At 40.3% G+C, this 18,130-nt stretch overlaps 3 protein-coding genes across 4 annotated transcripts in view; 2 read left to right on the top strand and 1 right to left on the bottom strand.

Moving 5' to 3' along the window:
- LOC133624015 (uncharacterized) overlaps window positions 1–1,161 on the top strand; it is an 11,162-nt gene extending 10,001 nt beyond the window's left edge. Inside the window, exon 2 of the mRNA XM_072916227.1 lies at window positions 1–1,161. This exon is cut by the window's left edge and continues 669 nt beyond it. Coding sequence (XP_072772328.1) covers window positions 1–539 — 539 coding nt within the window. The 3' untranslated portion in view covers window positions 540–1,161.
- Window positions 1–18,130, bottom strand: part of LOC140676656 (uncharacterized) — a 310,270-nt gene that overhangs the window by 250,632 nt on the left and 41,508 nt on the right. The gene's annotated exons all lie outside the window — the stretch shown is intronic.
- On the top strand, window positions 6,168–16,925 carry LOC133623993 (uncharacterized). Its single transcript, XM_072916228.1, has 2 exons — window positions 6,168–6,336; window positions 15,156–16,925. The coding sequence occupies exon 2, from the start codon at window positions 15,206–15,208 to the stop codon at window positions 16,337–16,339; it is 1,134 nt and encodes a 377-aa protein (XP_072772329.1). The 5' UTR covers window positions 6,168–6,336; window positions 15,156–15,205; the 3' UTR covers window positions 16,340–16,925.

The raw sequence follows: 18,130 nt of genomic DNA on the forward strand, positions 1-18,130 counted from the left end.
ACATGAGAATACACACTGGAGAAAAACTTTTTTTCTGCTCAGAATGTGGTAAAAGTTTTGTAATTAACCAATATTTAAAAATACACATGAGAACACACACTGGAGAAAAACCTTTTGCATGTTCAATCTGCGGTAAAGATTTTACTCAAAGTCAATCTTTCAAAACACACATGAGAATACACACTGGAGAAAAACCTTTTTCCTGCTCAGAATGTGGTAAAAGTTTTGTAATAAATCAAAGTTTAAAAGTACACATGAGAACACACACTGGTGAAAAACCTTTTTCGTGTTCAATCTGCGGTAAAGATTTTACTCAAAGGACCCATTTCAAAGCACACACGAGAACGCACTCTGGTGAAAAACCATACTCCTGTTCAAGCTGCAACAAAAGCTTTCGTTACCTAAACACTCTTACAGCACACATGAGAACACACACAGGAGAGAAAGTGTTGAGTTGCAGTGTGTGTGGTGAAAGATTCTCCTATAAGTACCAGTGTAAGAAACACAAGTGTGCTGGTGAGAACAGCAGCAGCAAATGAAGATGCAGGATTTGAAATTCAACTGTCAAAACTTTAACTTTCTAACATCAGCACATATAACATGTGTGACATCATTGTTGTGTGTGTAACACAATCTTGTTAATATGATTCTAACATTTATAGATTATGTAGTGCTTTTATTTCAGTCAAGTACAGGAGTTAATATACACATTTGTGTACTTTAAAATGAACAGAACATTTTGACTGAAAAGGTGAGAATAAACAGTACATAAAATATGTTACATACAATAAACATTTTAAGTGTAGATATTCATAATTCACTTTTATACTTATTCATAATAATGTTTTATATATGTTTTTTGAAATAATGAAGTGTTACATATTTTATTTTCTAATTGTAGATGATTCCATGGATGAACTCCTTTATATGATATACATATTAGTTTTACATGTGTTCATACCTTTGCTTTTCAGAATCAGAATCAGAATCAGCTTTATTGTCATTACGCAAGGTAACGAGATTGAGATTTTGAGTACACATAAATCCCTCTTAGTTCATATTTACTGGTTCACATCTGAAACATCTTCTGGACCACTTTTGGAAGCATATTATTATTTACTTTATACATTATTTGAGCAGTTGTCTTTTTTACAATTTTAAAATGTGTGACTTTATGAATCATTTGTTGGGTCTCTATAATCCATTCTATTGTCTTTATTACTCTCTTGTGTAATATGAATATTGTTGTGTGAATGTTTTATATGTATGTCCTCGGACCTTTATGCAATAAACAATGTATGCTTCAACTAAAGTTGGGTACAATAAATGTAGTTAATATTTGTGGGTATGTATTGTCAGTCAATGTTTTAAATGTTTTCTTTATATGACTTACACGTAGTTTCCAGCTTACTTCATCATCTAGACTAACTCAGCCTGGAGGATGTGTGTAATGTTGAGATGTATTGGAGATGACTTGGTTTGTTTGGATGTTGTCAACCTGTCAATTGTTATATTTAAACATGTTGTCAGATCTCGCGAGAGAAACAAGCAACCAGCTCTATTACTTCTTCTTCTTACTGGCAGTTTGCAGCCATGACTTGAAAGGTTCATACTGCCACCTACTGGACTGTAGAATGTAGTGTGGGCCATAGGACAGAAGGAGGAAATCCTGTTAAGAACCTGTGGAGGGCAGCAATACACCTAAGATGTTCTACTAGTCTGCTGGAAATAGAAAGAAAAGTCTAAACGTGGGCATTATAGTTCTGTATTTTTAATCAGTGCATACATGTGCACATATATGTTCTTTTATGTAGGCTACCTTTTATTTTGTTTCCCGAGTATCCTGGTACCTTGATTTTTGTAAGTAAAAATAATCTTCAATCGCGCTGCTGGATCAGTTTGAATTAGTGGATGGATAGCGGGAAAAGGAACAATATGTGACAAGGAAGGCTGTGCATGGTGCGAGTCAGACAAGATGCCAAGTGGAACAAACATTTGAACAAAGGGCTTATAGGAACAATGGTAAATGGGTTGTTTTCTACCTTCAAGGTACTCAAAGGGCTTTGACACTATTTCCACATTCACCCATTCACACACTGATGGCGGGAGCTGCCATGCAAGGCAATAACCACGACTCATCAGGAGCAAGGGTGAAGTGTCTTGCCCAAGGACACAACGGACGTGACGAGGTTGGTACGAGGTGGGGATCGAAACAGGAACCCTCAGGTTTCTGGCACGGCCACTCTCCCAACCGCGCCAATCCCTTTCAGTGTTTTATGCAACTGACTCTGACTTTGTCTTACCTCTCTATTTTTGGAGGTAAAACTCTGGAGCTTTTGAAGTGTATTTGTGGTCTTGTCATGGTCGTCCGGACAGAAGGGCGACTGGATCAAAAGAGACGTCGGAGACGCTTTACTGAAGCAAAAGTTGCTTTATTACCAGCGAGCGTCAAAGGGAAGTCTGGGCTTTCCTGCTTAGGCTGCTGCCCCCGCGACCCGACCTCAGATAAGCAGAAGAAGATGGATGGATGTGTAACACAACTTGATGTTTCTTGAAAACAGCGTCCAATAGTTGATGTTGTCGCTCCTTCTCCTCTTTTGTTGGACAAAGTTCCTCCTCGTACTCTGCTATCGTTTTGTTTTTCTTTCTAACATCACAAATATTTCTTCAATGGCAGCAGTTAGTCGCTAATTCACCAACGCTCACATCAGTTGTAATGTAGACATGTTCACACAATAATACCAATAATAATACTTTACATTGGATCTCTGCTTTGATGTGTCGATCACTTCCGCATCTCTTTGTTAGCAGCTAACAAGCTAAGCTAACCAGCAGGCTAGGCTAGCACGTCAAAGTGCACTCAGACTAATGTATCCGCTATACAAACAATCAATAACGACGTTTACTCAGTTAAACGACATACATGTGCACATGGACGTGGTAATTAAGACCAAGAAACCATAATAACCAAAACAACGTATTCTCCGTCAGACGCCATCTTGTTTTGTTCTTCCTCCTGTGTGACGTCATCGAGGTGTTCTCAACCGCGGAACAAATGTTGGCCAAACACGTGTTTCATTGGGACAATAGTGAGTGGTGCACACTTCCTTCGCCCAGCCACAGAACAAAAAGAAAGTTCCATTTAAGAGTTGCTGGTGTAACAATAGGAAGAATATATTCCACTCCTCTCTTGTACATGCGGCTTATGAGGTAATATCCATTATATCTTTTTATATTATTTATCTTATTTACATGATATGTTGTTCGAAGCTAACGTGCTAGCATTAGCCCGCTAGCAGGCCTTTGTAGCAAATGCGAGCGTTTTTTATATGTTCTCTATGAGTATTATAATGACTTATTTAATACTTTAACTGTTTTTTTGCTATATATTACTTAACATCATTAAATGTTTGTTACTAGAAAGGAACGAACGTCTCGTAATTTAAGTCTGGAATAAATCACATGGTATAATAATAATAATACATTTTATTTGGTATAGTGCTTTTCAGTGCACTCAAAGACGCTTTATAGGATAAACATTTCAATTATTAAAATTAAAATTATTGTTATTATGTATTACACATACATTGCAGTAGTCTACTTTGTGTCGGTGCTAACTTTATTAGCAATAAATACAAATTATGTTGTTTGCACGCACTTCTATTACCTTGATGACATCTATCCATCCATTTCCTACCGCTTGTCCTTTTTTGGGGTTGTGTGTGGGGGGGGGGGGTGCTGGAGCCCATCTCAGTTGCATTCGGGCGGACGTATCATGGAAATTAAATCAACTGATGTTTGTTATTACGAATACACTATTTGCACAATTGTAAGTGATTAATGTTTATCCATCCATCCATTTTCTATCGCTTGTCCCTTTTTGGGGGTGCAGGGCGGTGCTGGAGCCTATCTCAGCTGCATTCGGGCGGACATATGGAAATTAAATCAACTGATGCCTGTTATTACGAATACACTATTTGCACAATTGTAAGTGATTATATGTATATATTATACATGTAAGTGAATATTTAATGAAATAAATATTAAAAATGGCTTTAATATACTGTACACAAATTGAACATGCACCAATATTTTGTTTGTAATCGAAGCATGAGGTACCCAAATATTCTCAAAAAAAAATGTATATACACTATATTGCCAAAAGTATTTGGCCACCTGCCTTTACTCACATATGAACTTAAAGTGCCATCCCATGGAATTGTCCAACATGTTTTGGTATCCTGGAGCATTCAAAGCTCCTTTCACTGGAACTAAAGGGGCCAAGCCCAACTCCTGAAAAACCAACCATCCATCCATCTTCTTCCGCTTATCCGAGGTCGGGTCGCGGGGGCAGCAGCCTAAGCAGGGAAGCCCAGACTTCCCTCTCCCCAGCCACTTCGTCCAGCTCCCCCCGGGGGATCCCGAGGCGTTCCCAGGCCAGCCGGGATATATAGTCTTCCCAACGTGTCCTGGGTCTTCCCCGTGGCCTCCTACCGGTCGGACGTGCCCTAAACACCTCCCTAGGGAGGCGTTCGGGTGGCATCCTGATTAGATGCCCGAACCACCTCATCTGGCTCCTCTCCATGTGGAGGAGCAGCGGCTTTACTTTGAGCTCCCCCCGGATGACAGAGCTTCTCACCCTATCTCTAAGGGAGAGCCCCGCCACCCGGCGGAGGAAACTCATTTCGGCCACTTGTACCCGTGATCTTGTCCTTTCGGTCATGACCCAAAGCTCATGACCATAGGTGAGGATGGGAACGTAGATCGACCGGTAAATTGAGAGTTTTGCCTTCATGCTCAGCTCCTTCTTCACCACAACGGATCGATACAGCGTCCGCATTACTGAAGACGCCGCACCGATCCGCCTATCGATCTCACGAAAAACCAACCCCACACCATAATTCCTCATCCACCAAATTCCACACTCGACACAATGCAGTCCGAAATGTAGCGTTCTCCTGGCAACCTCCAAACCCAGACTGGTCCATCAGATTGCCAGGTGGAAAAAGCGTGACTCCTCAGTCCAGAGAAGGCGTCTCCACTGCCCTAGAATCCAGTGGTGACGTGCTTTACACCACTGCATCCCACGCTTTGCATTGGACTTGGTGATGTATGGCTTAGATGCAGCTGCTCGGCCATGGAAAGCCATTCCATGAAGCTCTCTGCGTTCTGTACGTGGGCTAATTGGAAGGTCACATGAAGTTTGGAGCTCTGTAGCAACTGACTGTGCAGAAAGTCTTTGCACTATGCGCTTCAGCATCCGCTGACCCCTCTCTGTCAGTTTACCTGGCCTACCACTTGGTGGCTGAGTTGCTGTTGTTCCCAAACTCTTCACTTTTCTTATAATAAAGTTGACTAAGGAATATCTAGAAGCGAGGCAATTTCACGACTGGATGTGTTGCACAGGTGGCATCCTATGACAGTTCCATGCTGGAAATCACTGAGAGCGGCCCATTCTTTCACAAAATGTTTGTAGAAACAGTCTCCATGCCTAAGTGCTTGATTTTATAAGTGATTAGGACACCTGATTCTCATCATTTTGATGGGTGGCCAAATACCTTTGGCAATATAGTGTATATATATTCTCACGCCAGCACATTTCTTAAGGTGTGGGTGAGGTTCAACTAGCACACTATCGCACGGCCACACTCGCTGGCACTTGTTACACGTGCTTCGCTGCACTTCTGTTTGTTTTCTGTTGGTTTTAAGAATCGCAGAAGGAAGAACGAGGAGAGGATATTGCGTGTAAAAGTAAAGCCAACTGATCACAGCTCTGCAGTCCTGGTCACCGTTGACGTGAGGTCGGACTATTTTGGAGTTGCACGTCAAGGTTGGTTGGTAGTTGGAGGAGCGAGTTGGCGTCACTCGATGCTGCAGCACAATGAAACTTTTATACGTGCAGACTGACTTAACGCAGTCAAGATCATATACACAATTCATAATAATCAACAACTGATGATTATTCCATTTGTAGAAGAACATCACCGCCAAGTGTCTCAGTCCACTTGGAAAATATTGTATTTGATAGACTAAAAAATATTTGACACATCTGAGCTGAAGTTTGTTTGTGTTGTCTTTCAGACATCCAGCAGATGAACGCTCGTCAAGAAGAACGTGCCCTTCAGCAGCAGGGAGGCTCCTCTTTGAGGCAGGAGGATTCTCAGCCCCCCCACATTAAAGAGGAAGAGGAGGAAGTGTGGATCACTCAGGAGGAAGAGTGTCTTCTAGGGCAGGAGGAGGCTGATCTCACCAAGTTTCCACTGACTGTTGTCTCTGTGAAGACTGAAGACCATGAAGACAAACCACCTGAGTCCTCACACCTTCATCACAGTCCAAGTAAGCACATATCATTTTATTCTCAGGGCATTCAGTCCATCACAACTGGACTGTTCACTTTGTCTTAGAAGATGTTTGGCCTCTCATCCAAGTAGACTTCATCAGTTCATGCTCATAGACTTCAAGTCTTACATCTAATCATTTGAACTTAAGGCCTTAGAATGTCTTAAATTGTATCGAAATCTCATTAAAAAAATCTTGTCATCCAATATGTATGCTAAATAGTAAAAAACTGTGAGTACAAGGCGGCTAAAATCACATTTAATGGTAGTCCTCTATTGTGCCTTTAAAATCACCAACATTACTCCATTTACTTGTAGTGACCTGTATATTAACCAAGTATTAGCAGCATTGTAATTGTAAGAGCTAACATCGAGGAACTACTTTTAGTCAAACGGCTCCTTGCTCGCAGAGAGGTAGACTAGCTACTGAGCTGCTGCTGCTGCATCGCCGCTGAGTTGGTAAAAGTTAGTTCTAGATTATAAATCATGCCTCACGCTTATATCGGCGAAGGTCGTGGCCATAGACCGGGAAGTTGGTCAAATTAGTTTCCAACCCAAAGACGTCGCTAGGAAGAAGCTCATTTCTTCCCAGCATTCTTGACCCAAGGAGTGAGGATTATGCTCAATATATCAGCGAAACGGAGAGAACGTGTCTTGTGCTGAAAGATATAAACATCCCATCAGTCGGCATCCCGGTGAGAACAGACATTGTACAGTAAGTGATAGATTTTTTTTTTTATGTGGATAGTTTGTATTATCTTGTTTGGCATTTAACAATACTGCTACATGGATAGATAGATAGATAGTACTTTATTGATTCCTTCAGGAACATTTAAATGATGCTTAGTGGTTCACTAAAGCTGCGTCTGTTTAGCAATCAGCTTCTAAAACTTGTAGCTCATCCTCCAAAAACATTATCTTCTGGATTATAATTTTTTAACCTATACGTGCTACAAATCAATGCAATATATATGGGGTGTTATGGGCTAGGAACAGAAGACTAGAGTTTCGACTCGGAGTGAGAAGGCAGAGCTTGAATTGGAAATAATTAGTGATGGACGGCAGATATATACACAACAATGAGTTGAATGGCCATTCAACGTGAGAGCAATTTGAACAAAAACACAATTACTAAACACATATATACAATTTCAATTCAATTATTCAGTGTCTCTGGATCTTGTTTAAATCTCGGAGAAAGTTCTTGGAAAAAGGTTTTGGAGAGAGTAAAGCAGTACAGTCCATGTGCTGCGGTTAACGGGGAACATTATCACAATTTCAGAAGGGTTAAAACCATTAAAAATCAGTTCCCAGTGGCTTATTTTATTTTTCGAAGTTTTTTTCAAAATTTTACCCATCACGCAATATCCCTAAAAAAAGCTTCTAAGTGCCTGATTTTAACTATCGTTATATACACCCGTCCATTTTCCTGTGACGTCACATAGTGAAGCCAACACAAACAAACATGGCGGAAAGAACAACAAGGTATAGCGACATTAGCTCGGATTCAGACTCGGATTTCAGCGGCTTAAGCGATTCAACAGATTACGCATGTATTGAAACGGATGGTTGTAGTGTGGAGGCAGGTAGCGAAAACGAAATTGAAGAAGAAACTGAAGCTATTGAGCCATATCGGTTTGAACCGTATGCAAGTGAAACCGACGAAAACGACACAACAGCCAGCGACACGGGAGAAAGCGAGGACGAATTCGGCGATCGCCTTCTAACCAACGATTGGTATGTGTTTGTTTGGCATTAAAGGAAACTAACAACTATGAACTAGGTTTACAGCATATGAAATACATTTGGCAACAACATGCACTTTGAGAGTGCAGACAGCCCATTTCAGGCGCGCTAAAAACATATATTTTTCCACTATTTCAGCACTCAGGTTAACCATACCTAAATAGACACAAAATACTGCATTTCACAAGACTACCCGAATGTACTCGAATGATTGAAAAAAATAAATGTTTTTAAGCTAAATTATTGGTAAACACAGTTTATGTATAATAATTTACGTAAAACTGCGAGTAATGAATAAAGTTTTCATCAATTAATATATTCTGTAGACATACCCTCATCCGCTCTCTTTTCCTGAAAACTGATCTGTCCAGTTTTGGAGTTGATGTCAGCAGGCCAGGGAAGCTAGGGTCGATATTCTTCTCTTGATCATCTTCGGTGGCATAAGGGACGGTTGCCATCTCTGTCGTAGCATAGCTTTCGTCGGTAAAGTGTGCGGAACAAACGACTGACCATTTTGTCGGCTTTCCCCACACCCTCGTATTTTGAACAAATTTCGTCCAATTTCTTGCCATTTTCGCATCTTTGGGCCACTGGTGCAACTTGAATCCGTCCCTGTTCATGTTGTTACACCCTCCGACAACACACCGACGAAAGTGAGAAAATGTCGGATTGCTTCCCGATGTGACGTCACAACGTGACGTCATCGCTCCGAGAGCGAATAATAGAAAGGTGTTTAATTCGCCAAAATTCACCCATTTAGAGTTCGGAAATCGGTTAAAAAAATATATGGTCTTTTTTCTGCAACATCAAGGTATATATTGACGCTTACATAGGTCTGGTGATAATGTTCCCCTTTTAGGGTGAAAATGTGTAGATGGTTGGCTGGAGAGCCTCCTACCCGCCCACACAGAACAAAACAACAACAATGGAAGAAAGACTAATATATTTTCATAAACATGGACTCACCAACTCCGCTTCTACAGTCACACACAGCTCAATGACAAAAAAATCCGGCGCTGGTAGTCTGCTCTATAAAGTTAACAAATAGGCATTTAGTTTAGACTCAGTCAGCACAATATTGCGGGTGAAAACGAGAATAAAAACCTACCTCGAGCAGAAAGACAATCTGTCTCCCCTCACATCCTGTCTACTGGCCACTTCCTGCTACCGGCATGTAACCAAAGCTGATTGGACTGCGGCGGTCACGTGACTAGGGAGAGCACGCAGCGCTCAAAGAGTATTACAGAGCAAGAGCCTAATAGTCTACGCAAAGGTATGTATTTGACACCTGTGTTACAAAAGCGCTTTGAGTCACTAGAGAAAATTGCTACATAAATATAATTCACTACTCATGATATCTTGTTGTTCTATTTTCTAATTTCAAGGAGAACTGCACTTTTTGGAATCATTCACAGTCCCTATGTAAGTTAAAGTTAAGGTCCTAACGGTAGTCACACACCAGGTGTGGTGAAATGATCCTCTGCATTTGACCCATCCCCAAGGTCACCCCCTGGGAGGTGAGGGCAGCGGAGGCCGCGCTCGGGAATCATTTGGTGATTTAACCCCCAACCCTTGATGCTGAGTGCCTAGCAAGGATGCAATGGGTCCCGTTTTTATAGTCTCGGCCGGGGTTTGAACTCCCGACTTTCCAGTCTCAGGGCAGACACTCTAACCACAAGACCACTGAGCAGGTTGATGGTTAATGCATCCTCAATAGAAAATAAACCTTAGCAAACGTTAGCTAACAATTGAGTCATTGGTAGCCGCTCTATTCTGCCTATAAAGTGCTCTAAATAACATCCTAAAACCTTCATCAACATTTTAAATACACACTGTAAGTATATATGTAATGTAGTAACATTCTTAATAACATGTCATATTTACATATCTTGCTCATTTTAAGCATACAATGTCTGCTCTCACTGGGAAGCCGACTGATGGGATGTTCATATCTTCCCGTTTAGATGAAGAATTAATCCTCACAAAGGGTTCAAAAAGGGTGGGTGCAAAAGAGCGTATCTTCGTGTCTTTCTTGCCATCTCCAGGTCTAAGTTGGATGTCAAAGTTGACCAAGTTCTCGGTTTATGTCCACAACCTTCACCATATAAGTGAGAAGCATGATTTATAATCTAGAATTAGCTTTCACCATCTTAGAGGTGAGAAAGCAGCTCAGTATGTCAATATAGCAGCATAAGCTACCGTATTTTCCGCACTATAAGGCGCACCGGATTATTAGCCGCACCTTCAATGAATGGCATATTTCATAACTTTGTCCACCAATAAGCCGCCCCGGACTATAAGCCGCGCCTACGCTGCGCTAAAGGGAATGTCAAAAAAACAGTCAGATAGGTCAGTCAAACTTTAATAATATATTAAAAACCAGCGTTCTAACAACTCTGTTCACTCCCAAAATGTACGCAAATGTGCAATCACAAACATAGTAAAATTCAAAATAGTGCAGAGCAATAGCAACATAATGTTGCTCGAACGTTAATGTCACAACACACAAAATAAACATAGCGCTCACTTTCTGAAGTTATTCTTCATTCGTAAATCCTTCGTCTTCGGTGTCCGAAGTGAAAAGTTGGGCAAATTTACGATCCACTGGCAGATGTTGGCGTCGTCTGGCGCTGCCTCCTCGTCTTAGTGAAGGTGTGTTCGCCTTCTGTCATCCATTGTTCCCACGCAGTTAGCAGTCTAGCTTCGAATGCCCTGTTGACACCAATATCTAGCGGCTGGAGGTCTTTTGTCAATCCACCCGGAATGACGGCGAGTATTGAATTAAGCGCGTAAGCGTGTCTCTCAATGTGCTGTTATGAGCTAGCAAATATAACAACTACACTACCCAGCATGCAACGATAGTTACGAGCATGCGCGGTAGCCCTGAGAAGCGTTGTTGTATGCTGGGAGTTAGAATGTGGTTATGAGCACGCTGCGAGTAAACGTTGAGAACTCAGTTAACACGCCTCGTCTGCATTATTTATAATTAGACAGACAACACACTTAATAGGAGCCATTTTGGGGTCTTTACATAAACACACAAATGGAAATGAAACGTCACATATCCCAGCATGCACCGCGCGCTTCTTCTACGGGGAAAAAAGATGGCGGCTGTTTACCGTAGTTGCGAGACCTAAACTTTATGAAAATGAATCTTAATATTTATCCATATATAAAGCGCACCGGGTTATAAGGCGCACTGTCAGCTTTTGAGAAAATTTTTGGTTTTTAGGTGCGCCTTATAGTGCGGAAAATACGGTAGTTACTTCTGTGATCAATGCGCCGCTAAAAGTAGGTCCTTAACGTTAGTGCTTATAATAACAATATCGCTAATACTTGGTTAATATTCAGATCACAAAATGTAAATGGAGTATTGTTGGCAGTTTTTGGATGGTGTTGCGTTTGGACCAGTTGTTCCTCCCAGGGAATTCAAGTTTATGGTCGTCGCTCCCAAGCTCTTTACGACACTTAAAGCTGAGTAAAAGAACCACCAGAGACAGAATAGGTATTTTGTAATATATTTGCAAAGCTTTGTAAATATAAATGAGACCAGTCCAGCATAGAACATTCAATCACGCAGCTAAGATGGTCTGATCTAAAAAATGGAAACCTTCTATTCTATAAAGTCTCTCTCCCTCCCACCCTCGCTGTCTTGTTTTTCCAGCCCAAACACATGCCCATTGTCCTCCGCACCTGGACATAAGAATAGATAAGAAGAAGGAGTATCTGTTATGATCCGCTGCCAGGATCATATTTTCTGTTTACGTTTTCAAGATACTTGTGTTTTTGGTTAGTTTTGGACTCCTTGAGTACCTGTTTTGTACACCTGAGTTTGTTGCCATGGCTGCTTATTATTTTCACCTGCCGCGTTTGTTCCCGACACGCACCTGTTTGTCATCACTGACATTATTATTTAAGCCTGTCCTCCCTGTCATTCGTTCTTGCTTCGTAGTTTGTTTTTATGCAACAGTTGATGACTTCTGGCTCTGTACCTGTTAGCTTCCACGCTAAACTCCTTTTTTACCTTCTAGCTCCCATGCTAGCTCTTTTAGTTTTTGCCTTATGTGCTATGAGCACCCTTTTCTTTGTTCCAGTATAATTTATTCCGGTAAATAAATCATTTATTTTACTTTCACGCTGTGTCCGAAGTCTGTTGCATCCTGGGAGAACGAAACCCCGCATCACCATGCGTCCCGGTCGTCACAGTATCTCTCTTTCTTACCTTCCAAAGTCAAGGTTGGCACACAGTATTTGCAGACAACCAAAAGACCACAATTGGAAGAAAAACACTAGCTGTTTTGTAATATGATTATGAAAATAAAGAAGTAACACTTAAATACGGATATATGTAAATATCTGCCTCCGACAATGGTTATTTGGAGGACTTTGTGGGTCTAATAGAGGAGCTCCCATTGACTCCAATGTTAGCTGATTTTTGCTCACGTTTATTTACTAATTAGAATTCATAAAAATGTAAAACTTATGTCTTACATAAGGATTGTGAATGACAGGCGACATTTAAAAAAAGTGCAGTTTCCTTTGAATTTGTCAGATAAGTAAACAGTCCTTCAAATTAAAGATGAAAAACAATTGAGGTTGTTTATAGATATTATCCACAATGAAGTTACAGTAAAACTAAGCACACAAGGGAAAGTACATTCATATACACATGAAGTACACATATGTGTAAGAATCATGTTAACCACCAAAATATCGTCTCGTTCTTCTAAAGCCAATATTGAGTATCCTTTGGTGAGCTGACCGTATCGTCACACCCCTAGTTGAAAGCACACCAACCCCATGACATTTTAAACATACACACACATCTGAAGAATATAAAAAATAAATATACAAACCCCGTTTCCATATGAGTTGGGAAATTGTGTTAGTTGTAAATATAAACGGAATACAACGATTTGCAAATCCTTTTCAACCCATATTCAATTGAATGCACTACAAAGACAACATATTTGATGTTCAAACTCATAACTCATAACATTTTTTTTTGCAAATAATAATTAACTTAGAATTTCATAGCTGCAACACGTGCCAAAGTAGTTGGGAAAAGGGCATGTTCACCACTGTGTTACATCACCTTTTCTTTTAACAACACTCAATAAACGTTTGGGAACTGAGGAAACTATTTGTTGAAGCTTTGAAAGTGGAATTATTTCCCATTCTTGTTTTATGTAGAGCTTCAGTCGTTCAACAGTCCGGGGTCTCCGCTGTCGTATTTTACGCTTCATAATGCGCCACACATTTTCGATGGGAGACAGGTCTGGACTGCAGGCGGGCCAGGAAAGTACCCGCACTCTTTTTTTGCAAAGCCACGCTGTTGTTACACGTGCTGAATGTGGCTTGGCATTGTCTTGCTGAAATAAGCAGGGGCGTCCATGAAAAAGACAGCGCTTAGATGGCAGCATATGTTGTTCCAAAACCTGTATGTACCTTTCAGCATTAATGGTGCCTTCACAGATGTGTAAGTTACCCATGCCTTGGGCACTAATGCACCCCCATACCATCACACATGCTGGCTTTTGAACTTTGCGTCGATAACAGTCTGGATGGTTCGCTTCCTCTTTGGTCCGGATGACACGATGTTGAATATTTCCAAAAACAATTTGAAATGTGGACTCGTCAGACCACAGAACACTTTTCCATTTTGCATGAGTCCATCTTGGATGATCTCGGGCCCAGAGAAGCAGGCGGCGTTTCTTGATGTTGTTGATAAATGGCTTTCGCTTTGCATAGTAGAGCTTTAACTTGCACTTACAGATGTAGCGACCAACTGTATTTAGTGACAGTGGTTTTCTGAAGTGTTCCTGAGCCCATGTGGTGATATCCTTTAGAGATTGATGTCAGTTTTTGATACAGTGCCGTCTGAGGGATCGAAGGTCACGATCATTCAATGTTGGTTTCCGGCCATGCCGCTTACGTGGAGTGATTTCTCCAGATTCTCTGAACCTTTCGATGATATTATGGACCGTAGATGTTGAAATCCCTAAATTTCTTGCAATTGCACTTTGAGAAACGTTGTTCTTAAACTGTTTGACTATTTGCTCACGCAGTTGTGGACAAAGGGGTGTACCTCGCCCCATCCTTTCTTGTGAAAGACTGAGCATTTTTTGGGAAGCTGTTTTTATACCCAATCATGGCACCCACCTGTTCCCAAATAGCCTGCACACCTGTGGGATGTTCCAAATAAGTGTTTGATGAGCATTCCTCAACTTTATCAGTATTTATTGCCACCTTTCCCAACTTCTTTGTCACGTGTTGCTGGCATCAAATTCTAAAGTTAATGATTATTTGCAAAAAAAATTTTTTTTATTAGTTTGAACATCAAATATGTTGTCTTTGTAGCATATTCAACTGAATATGGGTTGAAAATGATTTGCAAATCATTGTATTCCGTTTATATTTACATCTAACACAATTTCCTAACTCATATGGAAACGGGGTTTGTATTTGGTGGGCCAAACAAAATGACTCGGCGAACCAATGTTTGGTATGGGCGATATGACCCAAAATCTATATCCTAATAACAATATATATCACGATATATCATTTGGTATATGAATGATAATAGAAGAATTTCAAAGCGGGTTACAAAAGCTCCTAATTTGGCAGCTGACATATGCAGTAACATATTGTGTCATTTCTAATTGTATTATTTTGTCGAAACAATTATTATAAATGTACTTGTTTATTTACTGTTAATATCTGGTTACTTTATTTGAGAAAATGATACTGGAAATGATGTAATATTTTACTGCATATTTCAGCAACTAAATTAGGAGCCTGTGTAGCCTGTTTTAAAATGGTTCTATTAGTAATTCTATATGAAATAATATATCGCAAAATCAATTTTAAACCGTATCGTCCATCCATAGTAAAAAGTCCTGTCGTCCTGTTTTGTTTTTATTTTCCTGTGAATAATGTTGTAAAGAGCAGCGTGTTTGTGCGTCACTGAGATTTCAAGACAGTTCATACGATAACTTGTTTTTCCTAAGTGCATGTAAAAGTACTGAATGCATTGTGTGACTGAGCAGAGATGGTGTGTTTGTCTTGCAGACGTCTGGGAAGAACATCTTCACCCTGAGCAACAGAAGTGGAGCTTCAGGATGCGGACGGAGGAGCCACAGCCCTCCCACATTAAGAAGGAAGAGGTATATCCACTGATCCCCCATTTTAAAAAGGAAGAGGAACACCAATTGATCCCCCATTTTAAAGAGGAAGCGGAGGACCCACTGACACCCCATTTTAAAGAGGAAGAGATGGATCCACTGACCCCTCACATTAAGGACGAAGAGGAGGACCCACTGACCCCTCACATTAAAGAGGAAGAGGAGGAACACAGCATCAGTCAGCAGGGAGAGCATCTTGAAGGACTGGAGGAGGTTGATGTCACCAAGATGCCAGTGACTGGTGTCCCTGTGAAGAGTGAAGATGATGAGGTCAAAGGTGAGAGTGAGGAGAAGAGAGAGGCGGAGCCTCCAAGCAGACACATGACAACAGAAGCTGATGGAGACCACTGTGGAGGATCACAAGCAGACAAGCTCTTAGCTCCACTATCAGATAGTGAGGACACAACGTCACACACTCCTGATACTGATGATGAAGACTCTAAAGATGATAAGACATGTCACACTGACAACACACACTTCACATGTTCTCACTGCGACAAAACTTTTAATGTTCGTAACAATATGAAAAGACACATGAGAACACACACTGGAGAAAAACCTTTTTCCTGCTCAGAATGTGGAAAAAGTTTTGTAACAAATACACATTTAAAAATACACATGACAAAACACACTGGAGGAAAACCTTTTTCATGTTCAATCTGCGGTAAAGGTTTAACTCATAGGCAACATTTGAAAGTACACATGAGAACACACACTGGAGAAAAACCCTTTTCCTGTTCAGAATGTGGAAAAGGTTTTGCAATGCATCATAGTTTAAAAGTACACATGAGAACACACACTGGAGAAAAACCTTTTTCCTGCTCAGAATGTGGTAAAAGTTTTGTAACAAATACAAATTTAAAATTACACATGAGAACGCACTCTGGTGAAAAACCCTACTCCTGTTCTAGCTGCAACAAAAGCTTTCGTCACCTAATAACTCTTACAGTACACATGAGAACACACACAGGAGAGAAAGTGTTGAGTTGCAGTGTGTGTGGTGAAAGATTCTCCTATAAGTACCAGTGTAAGAAACACAAGTGTGCTGGTGAGAACAGCAGCAGCAAATGAAGATGCAGGATTTGAAATAAACTTTCTAGCAACATCAGCACATATAACATGTGTGACATCATTGTTGTGTGTGTAACACAATCTTGTTAATACAGTATGCTTATAACATTTATAGATTAGACACTTCAAATTAGTGCTTTTATTTCAGTCAAGTACATGAGTTAATATACACATTTGTGTACTTTAAAATGAACAGAACAATTTCACTGAAAAGGTGAGAATAAACAGTACATAAAATGTTACATATGATAAACATTTTATGTGTAGATATTCAAAATTCACTTTTATACTTATTCATAATAGTGTTTTATGCAGTATTTTTTTTTTTAAATAATGAAGGGTTCTATAGATGAACTCCTTTATATGATATACATATTTGTTTTACATGTGTTCATACCTTTGCTTTTGAGTACACATAAATCCCTCTTAGTTCATATTTACTGGTTCACATCTGAAACATCTTCTAGACCACTTCTGGAAAAATTATTATTTACTTTATACATCATTTGTCTTTTATACAAGATCATTTACTTTTAAAATGTGTGACTTTATGAATCATTTGTTGGGTCTCTATAATTAATTATATTAAATATCTTTATTACTCTCTTGTGTGATATGAATATTGTTGTGTGATTGTTTTATATGTATGTCCCCAGACCTTTATGCAATAAACAATGTATGCTTCAACTAAAGTTGGGTACGATAAATGTAGTTAATATTTGTAAGTATTTCTTTTATTCTATTTATTATCGCAGTCAATTTTTTAAATGTTTTCTTCATATGACTTTCGTGTAGTTTCCAGTTTACTTCATCATCTAGACTAACTCAGCCTGGAGGATGTGTGTAATGTTGAGATGTATTGGAGATGACTTGGTTTGTTTGGATGTTGTCAACCTGTCAATTGTTCTATTTAAACATGTTGTCAGATCTCGCGAGAGAAACAAGCAACAAGCTCTATTACTTCTTCTTCTTACTGGCAGTTTGCAGCCATGACTTGAAAGGTTCATACTGCCACCTACTGGACTGTAGAATGTAGTGTGGGCCATAGGACAGAAGGAGGACATTCTGTTAATAGCCTGTGGAGGGCAGCAATACACCGAAGATGTTCTACTAGTCTGCTGGAAATAGAAAAAAGAAGAAGAAAGAGGAAAAAGCAAGATGGCGTTTGGGGGAGAAAGTCTAAACGTGGGCCTTGTAGTTCTGTATTTTTAATCAGTGCATACATGTGCACATATATGTCCTTTTATATAGGCTACCTTTCATTTTGTTTCCCGAGTATCCTGGTTCCTTTATTTTTGAAAGTAAAAATAATCTTCAATATTGCTGCTGGATTCTTAATCTCAGGAACGGTCATTCCATCCATCACAGAGCAACCAGTCAAGAGCTTAGGAAAGCTCTTTGACTCCAGCCTGAAGGACTCTGCTGCTATCCAGAAGTCTGCTGAAGAGCTTGGAGGGTGGCTCACCAAAGTAGATAAGTCTGGCCTACCTGGTAGATTCAAAGCCTGGATTTACCAGCACTCCATCCTTCCCAGAGTCCTGTGGCCTCTCCTTGTATATGCAGTCCCAGTAACAACAGTGGAATCCTTTTGAAAGGAAGATCAGCAGCTTTCTGCGGAAATGGCAGGGTCTCCCCCGCAGCCTCAACAGCGCTGCTCTGTACGGGACAAGCAACATCCTGCAGCTACCCTTCAGTGGGCTCACTGAAGAATTAAAGGTGGCACGCACGAGAGAAGCCCTACAGTACAGAGACTCCAGGGACTGCAAGGTGTCATCAGCCGGGATTGAAGTG

This window comes from Nerophis lumbriciformis, linkage group LG26, assembly GCF_033978685.3.
Source record: "Nerophis lumbriciformis linkage group LG26, RoL_Nlum_v2.1, whole genome shotgun sequence".
NCBI classification, from domain to species: Eukaryota; Metazoa; Chordata; class Actinopteri; order Syngnathiformes; family Syngnathidae; genus Nerophis; species Nerophis lumbriciformis.

Coding starts and splice junctions, on each gene's coding strand:
- LOC133623993 (XM_072916228.1), top strand. CDS start 15,206: ATGCGGACGGAGGAGCCACAGCCCTCCCACATTAAGAAGGAAGAGGTA.